This window comes from Pteropus medius, unplaced genomic scaffold (genome assembly GCF_902729225.1).
Source record: "Pteropus medius unplaced genomic scaffold, Ma_sr-lr_union100, whole genome shotgun sequence".
Lineage (NCBI taxonomy): Eukaryota > Metazoa > Chordata > Mammalia > Chiroptera > Pteropodidae > Pteropus > Pteropus medius.
The window spans coordinates 1,942,382-1,956,029 of record NW_024349125.1 but is presented as its reverse complement, the minus strand read 5'-3'; the positions used below and the strand labels follow the sequence as shown (position 1 = coordinate 1,956,029).

General features: G+C 37.2%; 1 protein-coding gene and 1 pseudogene across 1 annotated transcript in view; both read right to left on the bottom strand.

Annotated features, from left to right (window-relative positions):
* Window positions 1–360, bottom strand: part of FBP2 (fructose-bisphosphatase 2) — a 30,647-nt gene extending 30,287 nt beyond the window's left edge. Inside the window, exon 1 of the mRNA XM_039880480.1 lies at window positions 114–360. Coding sequence (XP_039736414.1) covers window positions 114–283 — 170 coding nt within the window. The 5' untranslated portion in view covers window positions 284–360. The remainder of the gene's footprint in view (window positions 1–113) is intronic.
* A 10,179-nt stretch (window positions 361–10,539) lies between these two features.
* On the bottom strand, window positions 10,540–11,802 carry LOC120616916 (selenide, water dikinase 1-like; annotated as a pseudogene).
* Between the last annotated feature and the right edge of the window lie 1,846 nt (window positions 11,803–13,648).

Sequence of the window (13,648 nt, the reverse complement as noted above, 5' to 3'; positions counted from 1 at the left end):
CTAGGGCATACAGGCAAACAGCTTTTGACCGGTTTCCTGCTCTAGCTCCTGCAGCTTTGCCCACACTCTACCTGGGCGGGTTTGTGCACCCGCACCTGCTCCCCGAGACTCACAAGTTGGCCAGGCCGGCCTTGCGCACTGCGGAGGAGATGGCTTTGATGGCAGTCAGCATGGAGTTCAGCAGCTGCGTGAGCTCCCCTGTCCCTTTGGCCTGACGACCCCTTTCCATCACATAGCGGGTCAAGGTGAGCATGTCCGTTTCGAAGGGGCTTCTGTCTGTCATCGTGGCGGGTAATTTTTCAAATCTTTTTTTCCCCCTGCAGCAAGCTTTGTTTGTCACTAAGAGCTGTAGCTCCGTGATATCAGAGCTGGCCCAGGATCTTTAAGGAAAAGTGCCCCAGATCACGTGATCGAGGTAACTGGACAGCCCTCACGGAAATCCTTCTGGCATGGCCGGTGCTGCCAAGGCACCCACCACACACAAGCTGTAAATAGAACCAGGCAGCCCAGAGATACAGACCTACTTTCTTTTGGTGAGCTCCTTTCTTTAAAGTTCCTAAGAAGCAGCTATTTAGTAACAGGTGGGAGATGAGAAATCCAGCCACTAAAAAAAATGACCCATAAAACCCTCTTATTCAAGGACTGAAAAGGATTTTTCACATCTATCTACTGCAGAACCTGATTCCCTTGTGGTTTATAGAAGGCAAATTGGCAGATAGCTTATCTGGGGTATAGGTGACAGTAATTATAATGGCAATCCTGGAACTTCTTCCATATAAGTTGGAAAAGAATGCCTTTTATTTCTAAAAAGCATGCATGACGAGATGGATATTCAAAATCCATATCCAAATCAGAAAGAAAAAATTATTTTCTTAGCACAGTGCCTAGCACCAGGGTTATTTTATCAATTTTTCTATATTTTCAGTTTTATAACGAAATAATACTCGCTTACTGAAAAGGAAACACAACAGAAGTATATAAAGAAAAAGTGGAAGGCCTTACCATAAGCCCAACCCCCAACCTACTCCCTAGAAATAACTGCCTTTACAGCTGGTGGGGGTCTGTATTGGTAATAAGCATGGGTGGGGGTCTGCATAGGGTGATCTAATCACTTTCTCTAGGGACAGACAGATCTGGCTCTGAATCTCTAGCTAGTTATCTGCTAGTTGTATGAAGCCTCAGTTTCCTCACTTGTAAATGGGGAGAATGATAAAACGTCTGCCTTATATAATAGTTGCGAGGATTAAAGTAATAAGATGTGCTTCGCGCATAATAGGTGCTCAATACTTGTTAGTTATTATTACTCTTCCAGTATTTTGATGTATATTAACTATTATGTATACATATATAATTCCATTTTACAAAATAGTAGAATATGCACATTGTTCTGCAATTTGATTTTTTCCTTTGACAGTTTTTTCAATCAGAATGTGTTTAGCTGCAAGTAATAGAAAACTCACAGCAATTTAAATATGTGAGGATTCATTTTTCTTATATTTTCTCATGAGTCCACTTAGAGGTGGCTGTTAGCATTTATTTAGCTATTCAAAGTTTCCATTAGGGACCTCTATTTCTTCTCTAACCCTTGGTCTGCTGACTTTTGCCCCTATGCTTGTCATCTCATGGGCACAAAATGGCCACATGGCCCTGAAATTCTAGCCCACACTGAAGAATTATACAGAAGAGAAAATGCAGCTCCGACTGCGTCAATTCCCTTTTATTAGGAAAGAAAAATTTCCCCAGAACACACCCCCTGCCCCCACCCCAGTAGACTTGCACTTACATAGAATTGGCTAGATCTGTATCATATGGTGATCTCTCGCTGCAAGAGTTGGATCAATCCATCTACAGTGTCTGCCTTAGCAAGACACCTTGGGAATACATTCGCATCGGTACACATAAAGCACTGCATTCCAGTGCATGGACAGTTAAATTATTTTGGAAATGTGTGCTCTTCAAACAATGCTGCAACCAGCTTCTTCATCGTTGTACATGGACTTATGCAAGGGCTTCAGTAAGATGCAGCTCTAGAAGAACTGCTGTATCACAACAGTTTAATTTTGGACATCACCAGCATATAACCAGAAAACTCTTTTTCTTTAGCTACTGGGAATTGTGAGAACTGTAGAATGGAACTTTCTTTGAGCTTGATGAGTCATGTTGCCATGAATAAATAACTAAGTTTTGTCTTTCTCATGAGAGATCAACCACAATTCTTCAGACATAATTATAGAAGGAGTTGTGACTGGCTGTTAGGAGTTCTGGGCCAGCGAATGACTGCAAGATAAAGAGAGTGGCCTGGTTGATTGGTTTCCAGGTGCCATTTGAAATCTAACATTGTCATCTGATTAAGGGTTTCCCTCACGATGGTGCAAAGCAATGCCACTCAGAGTGGACCATCACATCTTCCCTAGAGAAATAAATACATACATTCACACAAAATGCATTCACAAATATTTATGGCAGCTCTATTTATAATTCTCAGAAACTACAGACACCCAATGTTCTTCAAAGGTGAATGGATAAATTGTAGTAGGTCCATAAAATGGAATACTACTCAGCAATTGAAAGGAACAAGCTATTTTCACATGTAGCACTGGGATGAATCTCAGAGGCACTGTGCTGGCTGAAAGAAGCCAGTCTCAAAACAATATATACTGTATGATTTCATTTATATGATAGTCTCATAAAAACAAAGTCATAGAGATCAAAACAACTCCATGGTTGCCAGGGAGTAGGAATATGGGGAGCAAACAGAAAACAGGAATATTTTACCTGATAGAACTGTTCTATATCCTGATTATGATGATAGTGACTTGATATGTGTTAAAATTCATAGAACTGTACATTTTTAAAAAGTCATTTTACTGTAAAACAAAATATAAGTGGATCATGGACAGTCTGCAAATTGTACTGGTCCATGATGAGGTAAGTAGAAAAATTGAAAGTATTTAGAGATTTCTATAGCAGTTTTCCTATGTTATGTTTGTTCTGATTATATTTATTAAAATGTAATTTAAATCTAACAATAAAATATAATTTAAACTTAAATGAAATTATAATCTAACACTAAACAATTGGGGCCTATATTTTGTAACTATTTTTTATTTCATTTTCCCAGCAACTTATTTTTACCACTTTAACCATTTTTAAGTGTACAGTTCAATGTCATTAAGCACATTTACATTATTATACAACTATCACCACCATTCATTTACAGAACATTTTTCTCTTCTCAGGACAAAACTCTGTACCCATTAAACAACAATTTTCCATTCCCACTCAGTTCCCAGCCCCTGGTAATCACCATTCTACTTTCTGTCTCTATGAATTTGACTACTCTAGGTACTTAATATAAGTAGAATGATGCAGTATTTGTCCTTTTGTGACTGGTTTATTTCACTTAGCGTGATATCTTCAAGGTTTATCCACGTTGTAGCATTATTCTGAATTTCCTTTTTTTTTAAGGCTGAATACCATTCCATTTTTTTAAATATACTACGTTTTGTTTATCCATTCATGGGTCAGTGGACACTTGGGTTGCTTCTACCTTTTGGTTATTATGAATAATGCTGCCATGAATGTGATTGGACAAACATCTGTTCAAGTCCCTGCTTTCAATTCTCTTAGGATACATACTCAGAAGTAGAATTGCTCTATCACATGGTAATTCTATATTTCATTTCTTGAGGAACCACTATACCTTTTTTCCGCAGTGGCTGCACCATTTTACATTTCCACCAGCAGTGCACAGGGTTCCAATGTCTCCACGTCCTTGCCAACTGTTGTTATTTTCTGGTTTTTGATAATAGCCATTCTGAGTGTGAAATGATATCTCATTGTGGTTTTAATTAGCACTTCACTAATAATTAGTGATGTTGAACACCTTTTCATGTATTCCTTGACCTGTCCTGTAATTCTTTTTGTTGTGTTTTATAAAAGTATCTGTTTACAACAGATTGGAAGTGAAACAAACAAACCAGTGCTTTAAAACAACTACCACAAGAAGAACTGGTGCCCAGCACACTGTGGATGTGAAAAATGAGCAAAAGACTGGATAATTTGGGGATCAGGAGGGAGATGTATTCATTAGTGTCACTTAGAAGTAGTCAACTACTCTCTTGTAAAGGAACCTGAGGAAAAGGCTGCTATTTCTGCCATCATCTTAGCCAAGTATGACAGCTGGGTGCAGCAACATACCCCTTGCAGCTACATTTAAATGTTAGAAGTTCGAGTTACCCAGTGATCTAAAATTGTAGCTGATGACCTTTCAAAAATGCCACAGTTCTTTCAGGACACACGACGGGGTGAAAACTAGTAGAGCAGCTGTGGTGGAAGCCAGAGGAAGAGAAAAGTGCATCCAACTCACATTTATTTCAGTGCCACTGATACACTGGAGACCACAAAGCTATCTATGGCCTTGCTTAATGAAAGATGCTCACAGACCCGAGTCTAAATCTATAAGGACAAGCAGACCCTCCTGACAATTGAGGCAATCTCACTTCCACGTCAGGGCCCTTCACCCAAAGCCAATAATCTAGAATGAGACTCTGGAGTATCAACAGAGAGACCATTCTTTATTAGCAAAACTCTGCTAAGATGTTTTACATGCACTCTCTCATGTAATCCCAACATAAGTTTTTTTTGTTTTAAAGTCTTTAGTCAGAAAAGGTTTTATTACAAGAAACAATTCCATCAGGTAAAAATGCAAAAAAAAAATGCAATTATAGTAAAATGTTTTTAAAAATCTGCACTTTTGCTTCTATAGGACTACTGTACTTACTATATACCTGAGCAGTAAACATTAAATGAATTTTAAACTTCTTCACAGAAGGAATCTGAATCCTTGCAGACGGCATCCGCTTTTTCTCACACACTAATAAAATCAGCTTGATGCTTAAGCATCAACTTTGTGGGATAATAGAAAACAAAGATGGAAAATAAAGAATACATTTTCTAGTTTCCTATAACATAGTTATACCAAGTCCAGTTTTCAATGTGTAAAAAACATATAGGAAAGTGCTACATACATTATTTAAATGCAAAAACAAAGTTAAAGTGGGACTGGCATATGTTAGGTCTATATTTTAATTTCATAGTACTCACTGTGCTTTTTACTTGTATTCTCATCATATTATGCTTTTTTCTTTTTAATTTTTTTAAAGACTATTTTTTAGAGCAGATTAGGTTTACAAGAAAATTGAGAGGAGGTATAGAGATTTCCCATTCCCCCTGTGCCCACACATGCATACCCTCGCCTGTTATCAACATCACTCATCAGAATGGTACTTTTTTTTTTTCCAAGGATGAACCTGCATTTAAACATTGTTATCCTCTAAAGTCCATAGTTTACATAGGGTTCGCTCTTGGTGTTGTACATGCTATAGGTTTGGACAAATGTGTAATGACATCTGTCTATCATTATAATATCACTCAGAGTTTTTCGCTGCCCTAAAAATCCTCCATGCTCTGCCTATTCACCTATCCCCTCCCCCACCTTATCCCTGACAACTACTGATCATTTTATTGTCTTCCTAGTTGTGCCTTTTCCAGATGTCATGAAGTTGGAATCATACAGTATGTAGCCTTTTCATATTGGCTCTTCACTTAGTAATATGCATTTAAGATTCCTCCATGTCTTTTCATGACTCAATAGCTTATTTCTTTTAGCACTGAATAATATCCCATTGTCTGGATATACCACAGTTTATTTGTCCATTCGCCTACTGAAGGACATCTTGGTCGTTTCCGAGTTTTGGCAATTATGAATAAAACTTCTGTTAACATCCTTCTGCAGGTTTTTGTGTAGACATGAGTATTCATCTCCTTTGGGTAAATACTAAGGAATGCAATTGCCAGATCATATAGTAAGAGTCTATTTAGCTTTGTTAGAAACTGTATTCCAAAGTGGTTGTACCATTTTACATTCTCACCAGCAATTAGTGAGAATTCCTATAGTTCCAGATCCTCACCAGTATTTGGTGATGTCAATGTTTTGTGTATTCACCATTCTAATAAGTGTATAGTGGTATCTCATTGTTATTTTAATTTGCACTTCTCTGAAGACACGATTTGGAGCATCTTTTCATATGCTCATTTGTCATTCGTATTTCTTAGGTGAGGAGTCTTTGAGGGTCTTCGGCTCATTTTTTCATTAGGTTCTTTGTTTTCCTATTGTTGAGTTTTTAAGAGTTCTTTGCATATTTTGGATAACAGTCCTTTATCAGATGTGTCTTTTGCAAATATTTTTCCCAGTCTATAGCTTGTCTTCTCATTCTCTTGTCTTTCCTAGAGCAGAGGTTTTTAATTTTAATGAAGTCCAGCTTATCAATTCTTTCTTTCATGAATTGTGTCTTTGATATTGTATCTAAAAAGGCATCACAAAGCCCAAGGTGATCTAGGTTTTTTCCTATATTATCTTCTAAAAGTTTTATAGTTTTACATTTGGGTGTATGATCCATTTTGTGTTAATTTTTGTGGAGGGTAGAAGGTCTGTGTCCAGAGTTTTATAGTTTTTGTAGTATTATGTTAGATTTATACCTAAATATAAATATTTTGTTGTGTGCTAATGTAAATGGCATTGTGGGGGGGGTTTCATTTAACATTTTATTTCTTTTTCCCCTCCCCGCTTCCTCCTCCCCTCTGGTAACCACTAGTCAGTCCATTGTCCATGTCCATGAGTCTCTGTTTGTTTGTCCTGTTCATTTGTTGCTTTTAGGTTTATATCCACATAGTGATATCATGTGATTTTCAACCTTTTCTGTCTGGCTTATTTCGCTAATTTCAAGGTCCATCCATGTCGCTAATTTGTTTTTTTGTGGGTTTTCTCTCTGGTCCTTCTTGCTTTACGTTGTATACTTCAGTTCTAAATCTTTTGTGTGTGATTATCATTACAAATATGAAAAGGATAGTTGTATATATACAGTCATCATTTTTCTTCTGCATGTGCCTTGTCTCCATTCCCCTTTGCGAATTTGGATCTTTGAATTCTCTCCTTTTTAATCATCATTGTCTCATTTTGTCCTTACGTATGCTGAATGTTCATTACTATCTTGCTATAGCAAATCTCTTCTTATTTTAAGCTTATAATGCCCTGTTCGTAGTAAGGTTTGCACTCCTCTGCTTTTATCAGCCTGCTAGTCACCTTACTCCTAATTATGCATTTTTTTTTTTTTTTTTGCCATTTTGTTTTAGGTGAGCTAACCTCTTTCAGAATTTCTTGTAGTACAGGCCTCGTAGTGGAGAATTCCCTCAATTTTTGTATGTCTGGAAAGGTCTTGATTTCTCCTCCATATCTAAAGGAGAGCTTACTTGGATACATTATTCTTGGCTGGTCGTTCCTTTCATTTAATAGTTTGAATATTTGATTCCACTCCTTTCTGGCTTGTAAGGTTTGTGCCGAGAAAATCTAATGGGTTTTCCTTTATAGATTACTGTCTTCTTTCCCTGGCTGCCCTGAGAATTCCTGAAATTGTTGATGTGATTCGTTTCATATCTCACTGAGTTTTTTCAGAAGTACCATCCTGAATTCTCTGTCATTTAAATCACATATTTCTATGTCTGTAAGCTTATTTTCTGGAAATTTTTGTCTTTCTTTCTGAGCTGTCTTGTCTCCTTGGTTATTCATGGTGTTTAATGGACTATTCCTCCACTTGGGCATTAATGGAAGTGTGTTCTGCTTTTTTTTTTTTCCCCCCCAGAAAGAAGATTTATTATGTAACGGTCTCTAGCCTGTTGCAAATAAGGTGTTTTTCTTCTGGTTTCCAGTAGGTGGCGTCTAAGCCTCTTGGATCTCTGCTTTATATAAAGTGTTAGTAATGTCCTTTTTTCCTTTTTTGTAGATGTTTAATCATGCTCACTACCCTCAATCTCAGTTCCTGTCAGTGTTAGTGATGGTTTCAGTAGCGTTTCTTCGGATTCGCCTAGGTCTTCGCAGCATTCCATCAGGAAGGGTATGGGTGGAGGGGCCCTCTGGGTTGGGAGTTGGAGGCTACGGCTGATCAGTCTCAGTTTTGCAACCATGGCTGGTAAAAATCAACTGTTGTTTCTCTGCTGTCCCCGTTTTTCTGCCATTCATTTTTCTCCGCCTTCTGCTCTGATACTTGGGCACTGCTGCTGGCTGCATGGAACACACAGCATTCTCAGGCAGGGCTGTTCAGGGAACTCTCTGCACCTTCTCCTCTCCCCTCCTCCTACAGGGAGCTCTGGCTGAGAGAGGCAGCTTCTTTGTTTCTCCTAGTCCACCACCTGACACCAGAGGTTCTGACCTGTGGTAGCTCTTATGTGCAGATCCCACACTCAGATATGCTGGTGTGCAGTTTGGGTGTTTTTTGTTGAATTTTAGATGTTCAGTTTATTGCTGTTTCAAGGGGAGAGATCTGGGGACGTCTCTCACTTCACCATGTTTAATCCAATCTCTTGGCATTGTGTTTTTTATTTCAATTTCCACTTGTTTATTGTTGGCATATAGGAAAGCAATTGACTTGTGTACATTAACCTTGGATCCTGAAACCTTGCTATAGTCTTTTATTAGTTCCAGAAGTTCTTTTATCAGTTCTTTCAGATTTTCTACATAGATAATCATGTCATCTATGAACGAAGAGTTTTGTTTCTTTTTTCCCAATCTGTATACCTTTTATTCCCTTTTCTTGCCTTATTGCATTAACAAGGACTTCCAGTACAACATTGAAAAAGAGTGGTGAGAGAGTGCATCTTTGTCTTGTACCAGATCTTAGTGGGAAAGCTTTGAGTTTGTGTCATGAATAGATTTTGTCAAATGCTTTTTGTACATTTATTGATATGATCATTGATTTTTCTCTTTTAGTCTGTTGATGTGGTGGATTACATTAATTGATTTTAAAATGTTGAACCAGACTTTCATACCTGGATAAATCCCATTTGTCTATGGTACATAATTCTTTTTAACTTTAAGTGATTTGATTTGCTAATATTTTATTGAGGGTTTCTGCATCTATGTTCATGAAACATTGGTCTGTAGTTTTCTTTTCTTTTGTAACATCTTTGTCTGGGTTTGGTATTAGGGTAAGACTCATTGAATGAGTTAGGAAGTATTTCTTCTGCTTCTATCCTCTGAAAGAGATTTTAGAGAATTGATATTATTTTTCCTTAAATGTTTGGCAGAAAACACCAGAACCTGTCTTAGCCTTGTGATTTCTGTTTTTGGAAGATTGTTCATTTTTGATTCAGTTTCTTTAGTAGATATAGATGTATTTATATTGTCTATCTCTTCCTGTGTGAGTTTCGGCAGAATGTGTCTTTCAAGAAATTGATCCATTTCATCTAGGTCATCGAATTTATGAGCATAGAGTTATTCATAGTATTCCTTTATTATCCTTTTAATGTTCACGGGATATGTAGTGATGTCCCCTTTTTCATTTCTGATATTAGCAATTTGTGTCCTTTCTTTTTTGATTTGGTTAGCCTGGCTAGAAGCTTATAATTTTATTGATCTTTTTTTAAAAACTGGCTTCGATTTCATTGATTTTCTCTGTTGATTTCTTGTTTTCAATTTCACTGATTTCTACTCTGATTCTCATGATTTCTTTTCTTCTGTTTACTTCGGATTTAATTTGCTCTTCATTTCCTAGTTTCCTATAGTGGAAACCTCAATTATTGCTTTTAGATTGTTATTCTTTTCTGACATATGCATTCAGTGCTATAAATTTCCCTTTAAGCACTGCTATCATGGCATCCCACAAATTCTGATAAATTACTATCTTATTTTCAATTAACTTAAAATATTTTTAATTTCGCTTGAGATTTCTTTTTTCATCCATATGTTATTTAGAAGTGTGTTGTTGAATCTCCATATATTTTGGGATTTTTCAGTTAGCTTTCTATTATTGATTTCTAGTTTATTTCCATTGTAGCTTGAGAGCAGACATTGTATGATTTCTATTCTTTTGAATTTGTTAAGGTGTGTTTTATTGCCCCAGATGAGGTATACCTCATGAATATTCCATGTGAGCTTGAAGTAGTCGAAAAATGCTAATTATATCTTATTGATTGATTATATTGTTAAGTTCAACTATGTCCTTACTGATTTTCTGCCTACTAGACTTGAGAGAGGAGTGTTGAGGTCTCCAGCTATTATAGTGGATATTACATCTATTTCTCCTTGCAGTTCTATCAGTTTTGACTCACATAGTTAGACTCTCTGTTGTTAGGTGCCTATAAGGATTTTTATATCTTCTTACAGAATTGATCCCTTTATCATAATGTAATCATAATGTAATGCACTTCTTTATCCCTAATAACTTTCTTTACTTTGAAGTCTATTCTGTTTGAAACCAAGAAAGCTATCATTGCTTTCTTTGAATTATTGTTAGCATGGTATATTTTTCTCCATCAATTTAATTTTTTTTTTAAGCAATAGGTTTTATTTTAGTAATTGCATCTATTCACAAATGGACCTCAGGTCACCAGATGTGTAGACACAATGAGATTTTTGTTGTTGTTTAGATGATAAAGGAAATAGATTTATTTAAAAATAAAACCAAATAGCTATTTTGGTCTAGATTAAGAGATGGCACCAAGTGTGAGATTTACATTTTGAGTGGCCACCTGTGGTGAGACTTCGATAATCTGGGGTTTGTCTATGATTTTGACTGTACAGTTGCCTTCTCTACAATTTCAATAATCCACCATATTTAGGGGACTTTATCTCTGCTCAGAGCTAAGTGGCTTGCTAACAGGGTAAACAGATTAGAAAGTCTCTTGATGTCTCAGGACAGTCCCCATGCATGAGGCCAAACATGTTTCCACAGGCCTTGCTCACAACAGCCATCTCAGCCAGGACAGGGAGGTTGTGAATCACTAAGGACCCCTTCTTCCTCCGTTGTTTGGCTAGGTTCTGTGGTGGCCCAGAATTCCAAAACCCCGGGATGTTGGTGGCAGTGTGGGCTTGGATGTGTATGTGAGTCCTGCATCTGTTCTGTTGAACCTTGCCATGTTCATCATCACCTCCTGCTCTGCCAACTCCACATCTTCTTGGGTCACCACTAGTTTAATTTCATTCCATTTTTCAGGAATATCCAGACATTGGTGCATGGCCATGGCCACCTGCATCTCTAGGGGCTTTGTGAGCACGAGCACATCCTCAGGCATTGCTTTGTCTGGCACAATGAATTCATTAGGCTGGCAGACAGTTGTAGCCATTCCTCCCAAAACAATACAGGGGTTTAATACTGTTTGGCCACCCACTACAGATGTTCCTGCCTCTTCTGCTGCATCTTTAAAACCCTGTGTAATTAGTAGCATCACTTTATCCCTTTCTCTGTTGGTCATATTATTCCTGATTTGGAACTTCAGCATATTGTCACATTCTGTGACCCCATCCCCCACCCCCATTGTGTAGAGGGAAAACATTGGCACATACTATCCTGCCCATCATGTAAGGGTCATCAATGATAGGATAAACGTAATCCATGGTCTGAACAGAAGAAAGACCATGATGCTTCAAAGGAATGACAGAAATATCCATCCTAATGCCAATCCTTGACATAAATGCTCCCCAAAACTGCTCATCTTCTTGAAAGTGGTTATCTTGTAAGGATTCCAGCAATTCCTGCAGGACATCTTGGGGCACTTTGCAGCCATTGCCCTTCAGTTCCTTGAATCTGGTTAGATGGAAGATCTTGTCCAATTCATAACTTTCCAGGTTTAAGGACTCCCGCATAGACATGGTTCTTGGGCTCACACACCTCACAGCTGGGCTCCTCCCCTCCATCTTCTAGGCTACTGATTCCTTTGCCATCCATGGGTTTGCTTTGAGCCCTCTGCCTCCTCCCCCAAAGAGGTGCCACCGCTCTCACAATGTACCAGGAGCCTCAGGCTCCCTTAACGTCTCCCGAATAAAAATGCCTCCTGGCAGCAGTAGCAGCAGCAGTGGTGTGGAGGGCAGTAAGGCTGGCTCTGCACTGGGCACCTGGGGTGGCAGATCCGGCCCAGCTCCAAGGGCACCTGTGGGTACCAGGCCACTGCCTTCATCTATTTACTTTTAATCTATATGTCTATATATTTAAAGTGGGTTTCTTGTAGACAACATAAGTTGGGTCACGTTTTTTGATTCACTCTAACAATTTGTCTTTTAAATGATAAATTTAAGCCTTTGAAGTTCAAGTGATTATTGATATAGTTGGATTAATATTTACCATATTTGTTACTATTTTCTATTGATCGCCTTTGTCGTTGTTCTTATTTTTGTCTTCTACCTTTTTCCTGCATTTTATGGTTTTAGTTGAGCAATTGATATGATTCAATTTTTTCTTCTTTTCTAGCATATCACTTACTTTTTATTTTCATACTTGCCTTAGAGTTTGCAATATCTTTTACAATTAATCCAAGTTCTCTTTCAAATAACATTACATCATTTTATGGGTAGTGTAAGTACTTTATAATAACAAAATAATCCTAACTCCTTCCTCCTATCCTTGTATCATTGCTGTCATTCATTTTACTTGTATATAAGCTTATATAAATATATATACATATATATATAAATATATATATATATAAGCAGACATAGTCAAATACATTGTTGCTGTTATTATTTTGAACAGAGTGTTATCTGTTAGATCAATTAAGGGTAAGAAAAGAAAAAGTTTTTATTTTACCTTCATTTATTCCTTCTTCTGTGTTTTTCCTTTCTTAATATAGATCTAAGTTTCTGGCCTGTATTATTTTTCTTCTCTAAAGAACTTCTTTTAACATTTATTGAAAGGCAGGTCTACTGGCAACAAATTCCCTCAATCTTTGTTAGTCTAAGAAAGTCTTTTTTCTCCTTCATTCTTGAAGGATAATTCACAGGGCACAAAATTCTAGGTTGATGAGTTTTTTCTTTCAACACTTTAAGTATTTCACTCCACTATTTTCTTGTTTGCATGGTTTCTGAGGAGAAGCTAGATTTAATGTTATCTTTGTTTCTCGAAAGATAAGGTGTTTATTTCCTCTGGCTTCTTTCAGGACTTCTTATTTATCTTTGATTTTCTGTAGTTTGAAGATGTTACGCTTAGATGTAGTTTTTTGGCATTTATTCTGCTTGGTGTTCTCTGAACTTTCGAGATTTGTGGTTTGGTGTCTGATATTGGAAAGAAATCCTTAGTCATTATTGTTCCAAATATTTTTTTTCTCTCTTCTCCTGGTATTCCCTTTACACACTATGTTACACCTTTTGCAGTTGTCCTACAGTCCTTGGATATTCCGTTATTTTTTTAAAGTCTTTATTCTCTTTGCTTTTCAGTTTTCAAGGATTCTATTGATATATTCCCTCAGAGATTCTCTCTTCAGCCATGTCCAGCTTATCAAAGGCATTTGTGAATTCTATTACAGTGTTTTTTGACACTGTATTTCTAATGCCAGTATTTCTTTTTGGTTCTTTCTTAGGATTTCCATCTCTCTGCTTACATTGTCTATTTATTCTTGCATGTTGTCTACTTTATTCATTAGAGCCCTTAGCATATTAATTATGATTGTTTTAAATTCTTGGTGTGATAATTCCAACATCCCTGCTATGTCTTGTTCTGACACCTGCTTTGTCTCTTCAAAATGTGTTTTTTGCCTTTTGGTATGCCTTCTAATTTTTATGTGGTTAGGGAGCAGGCCACATTCACTCTGAGGGATTTGGGGA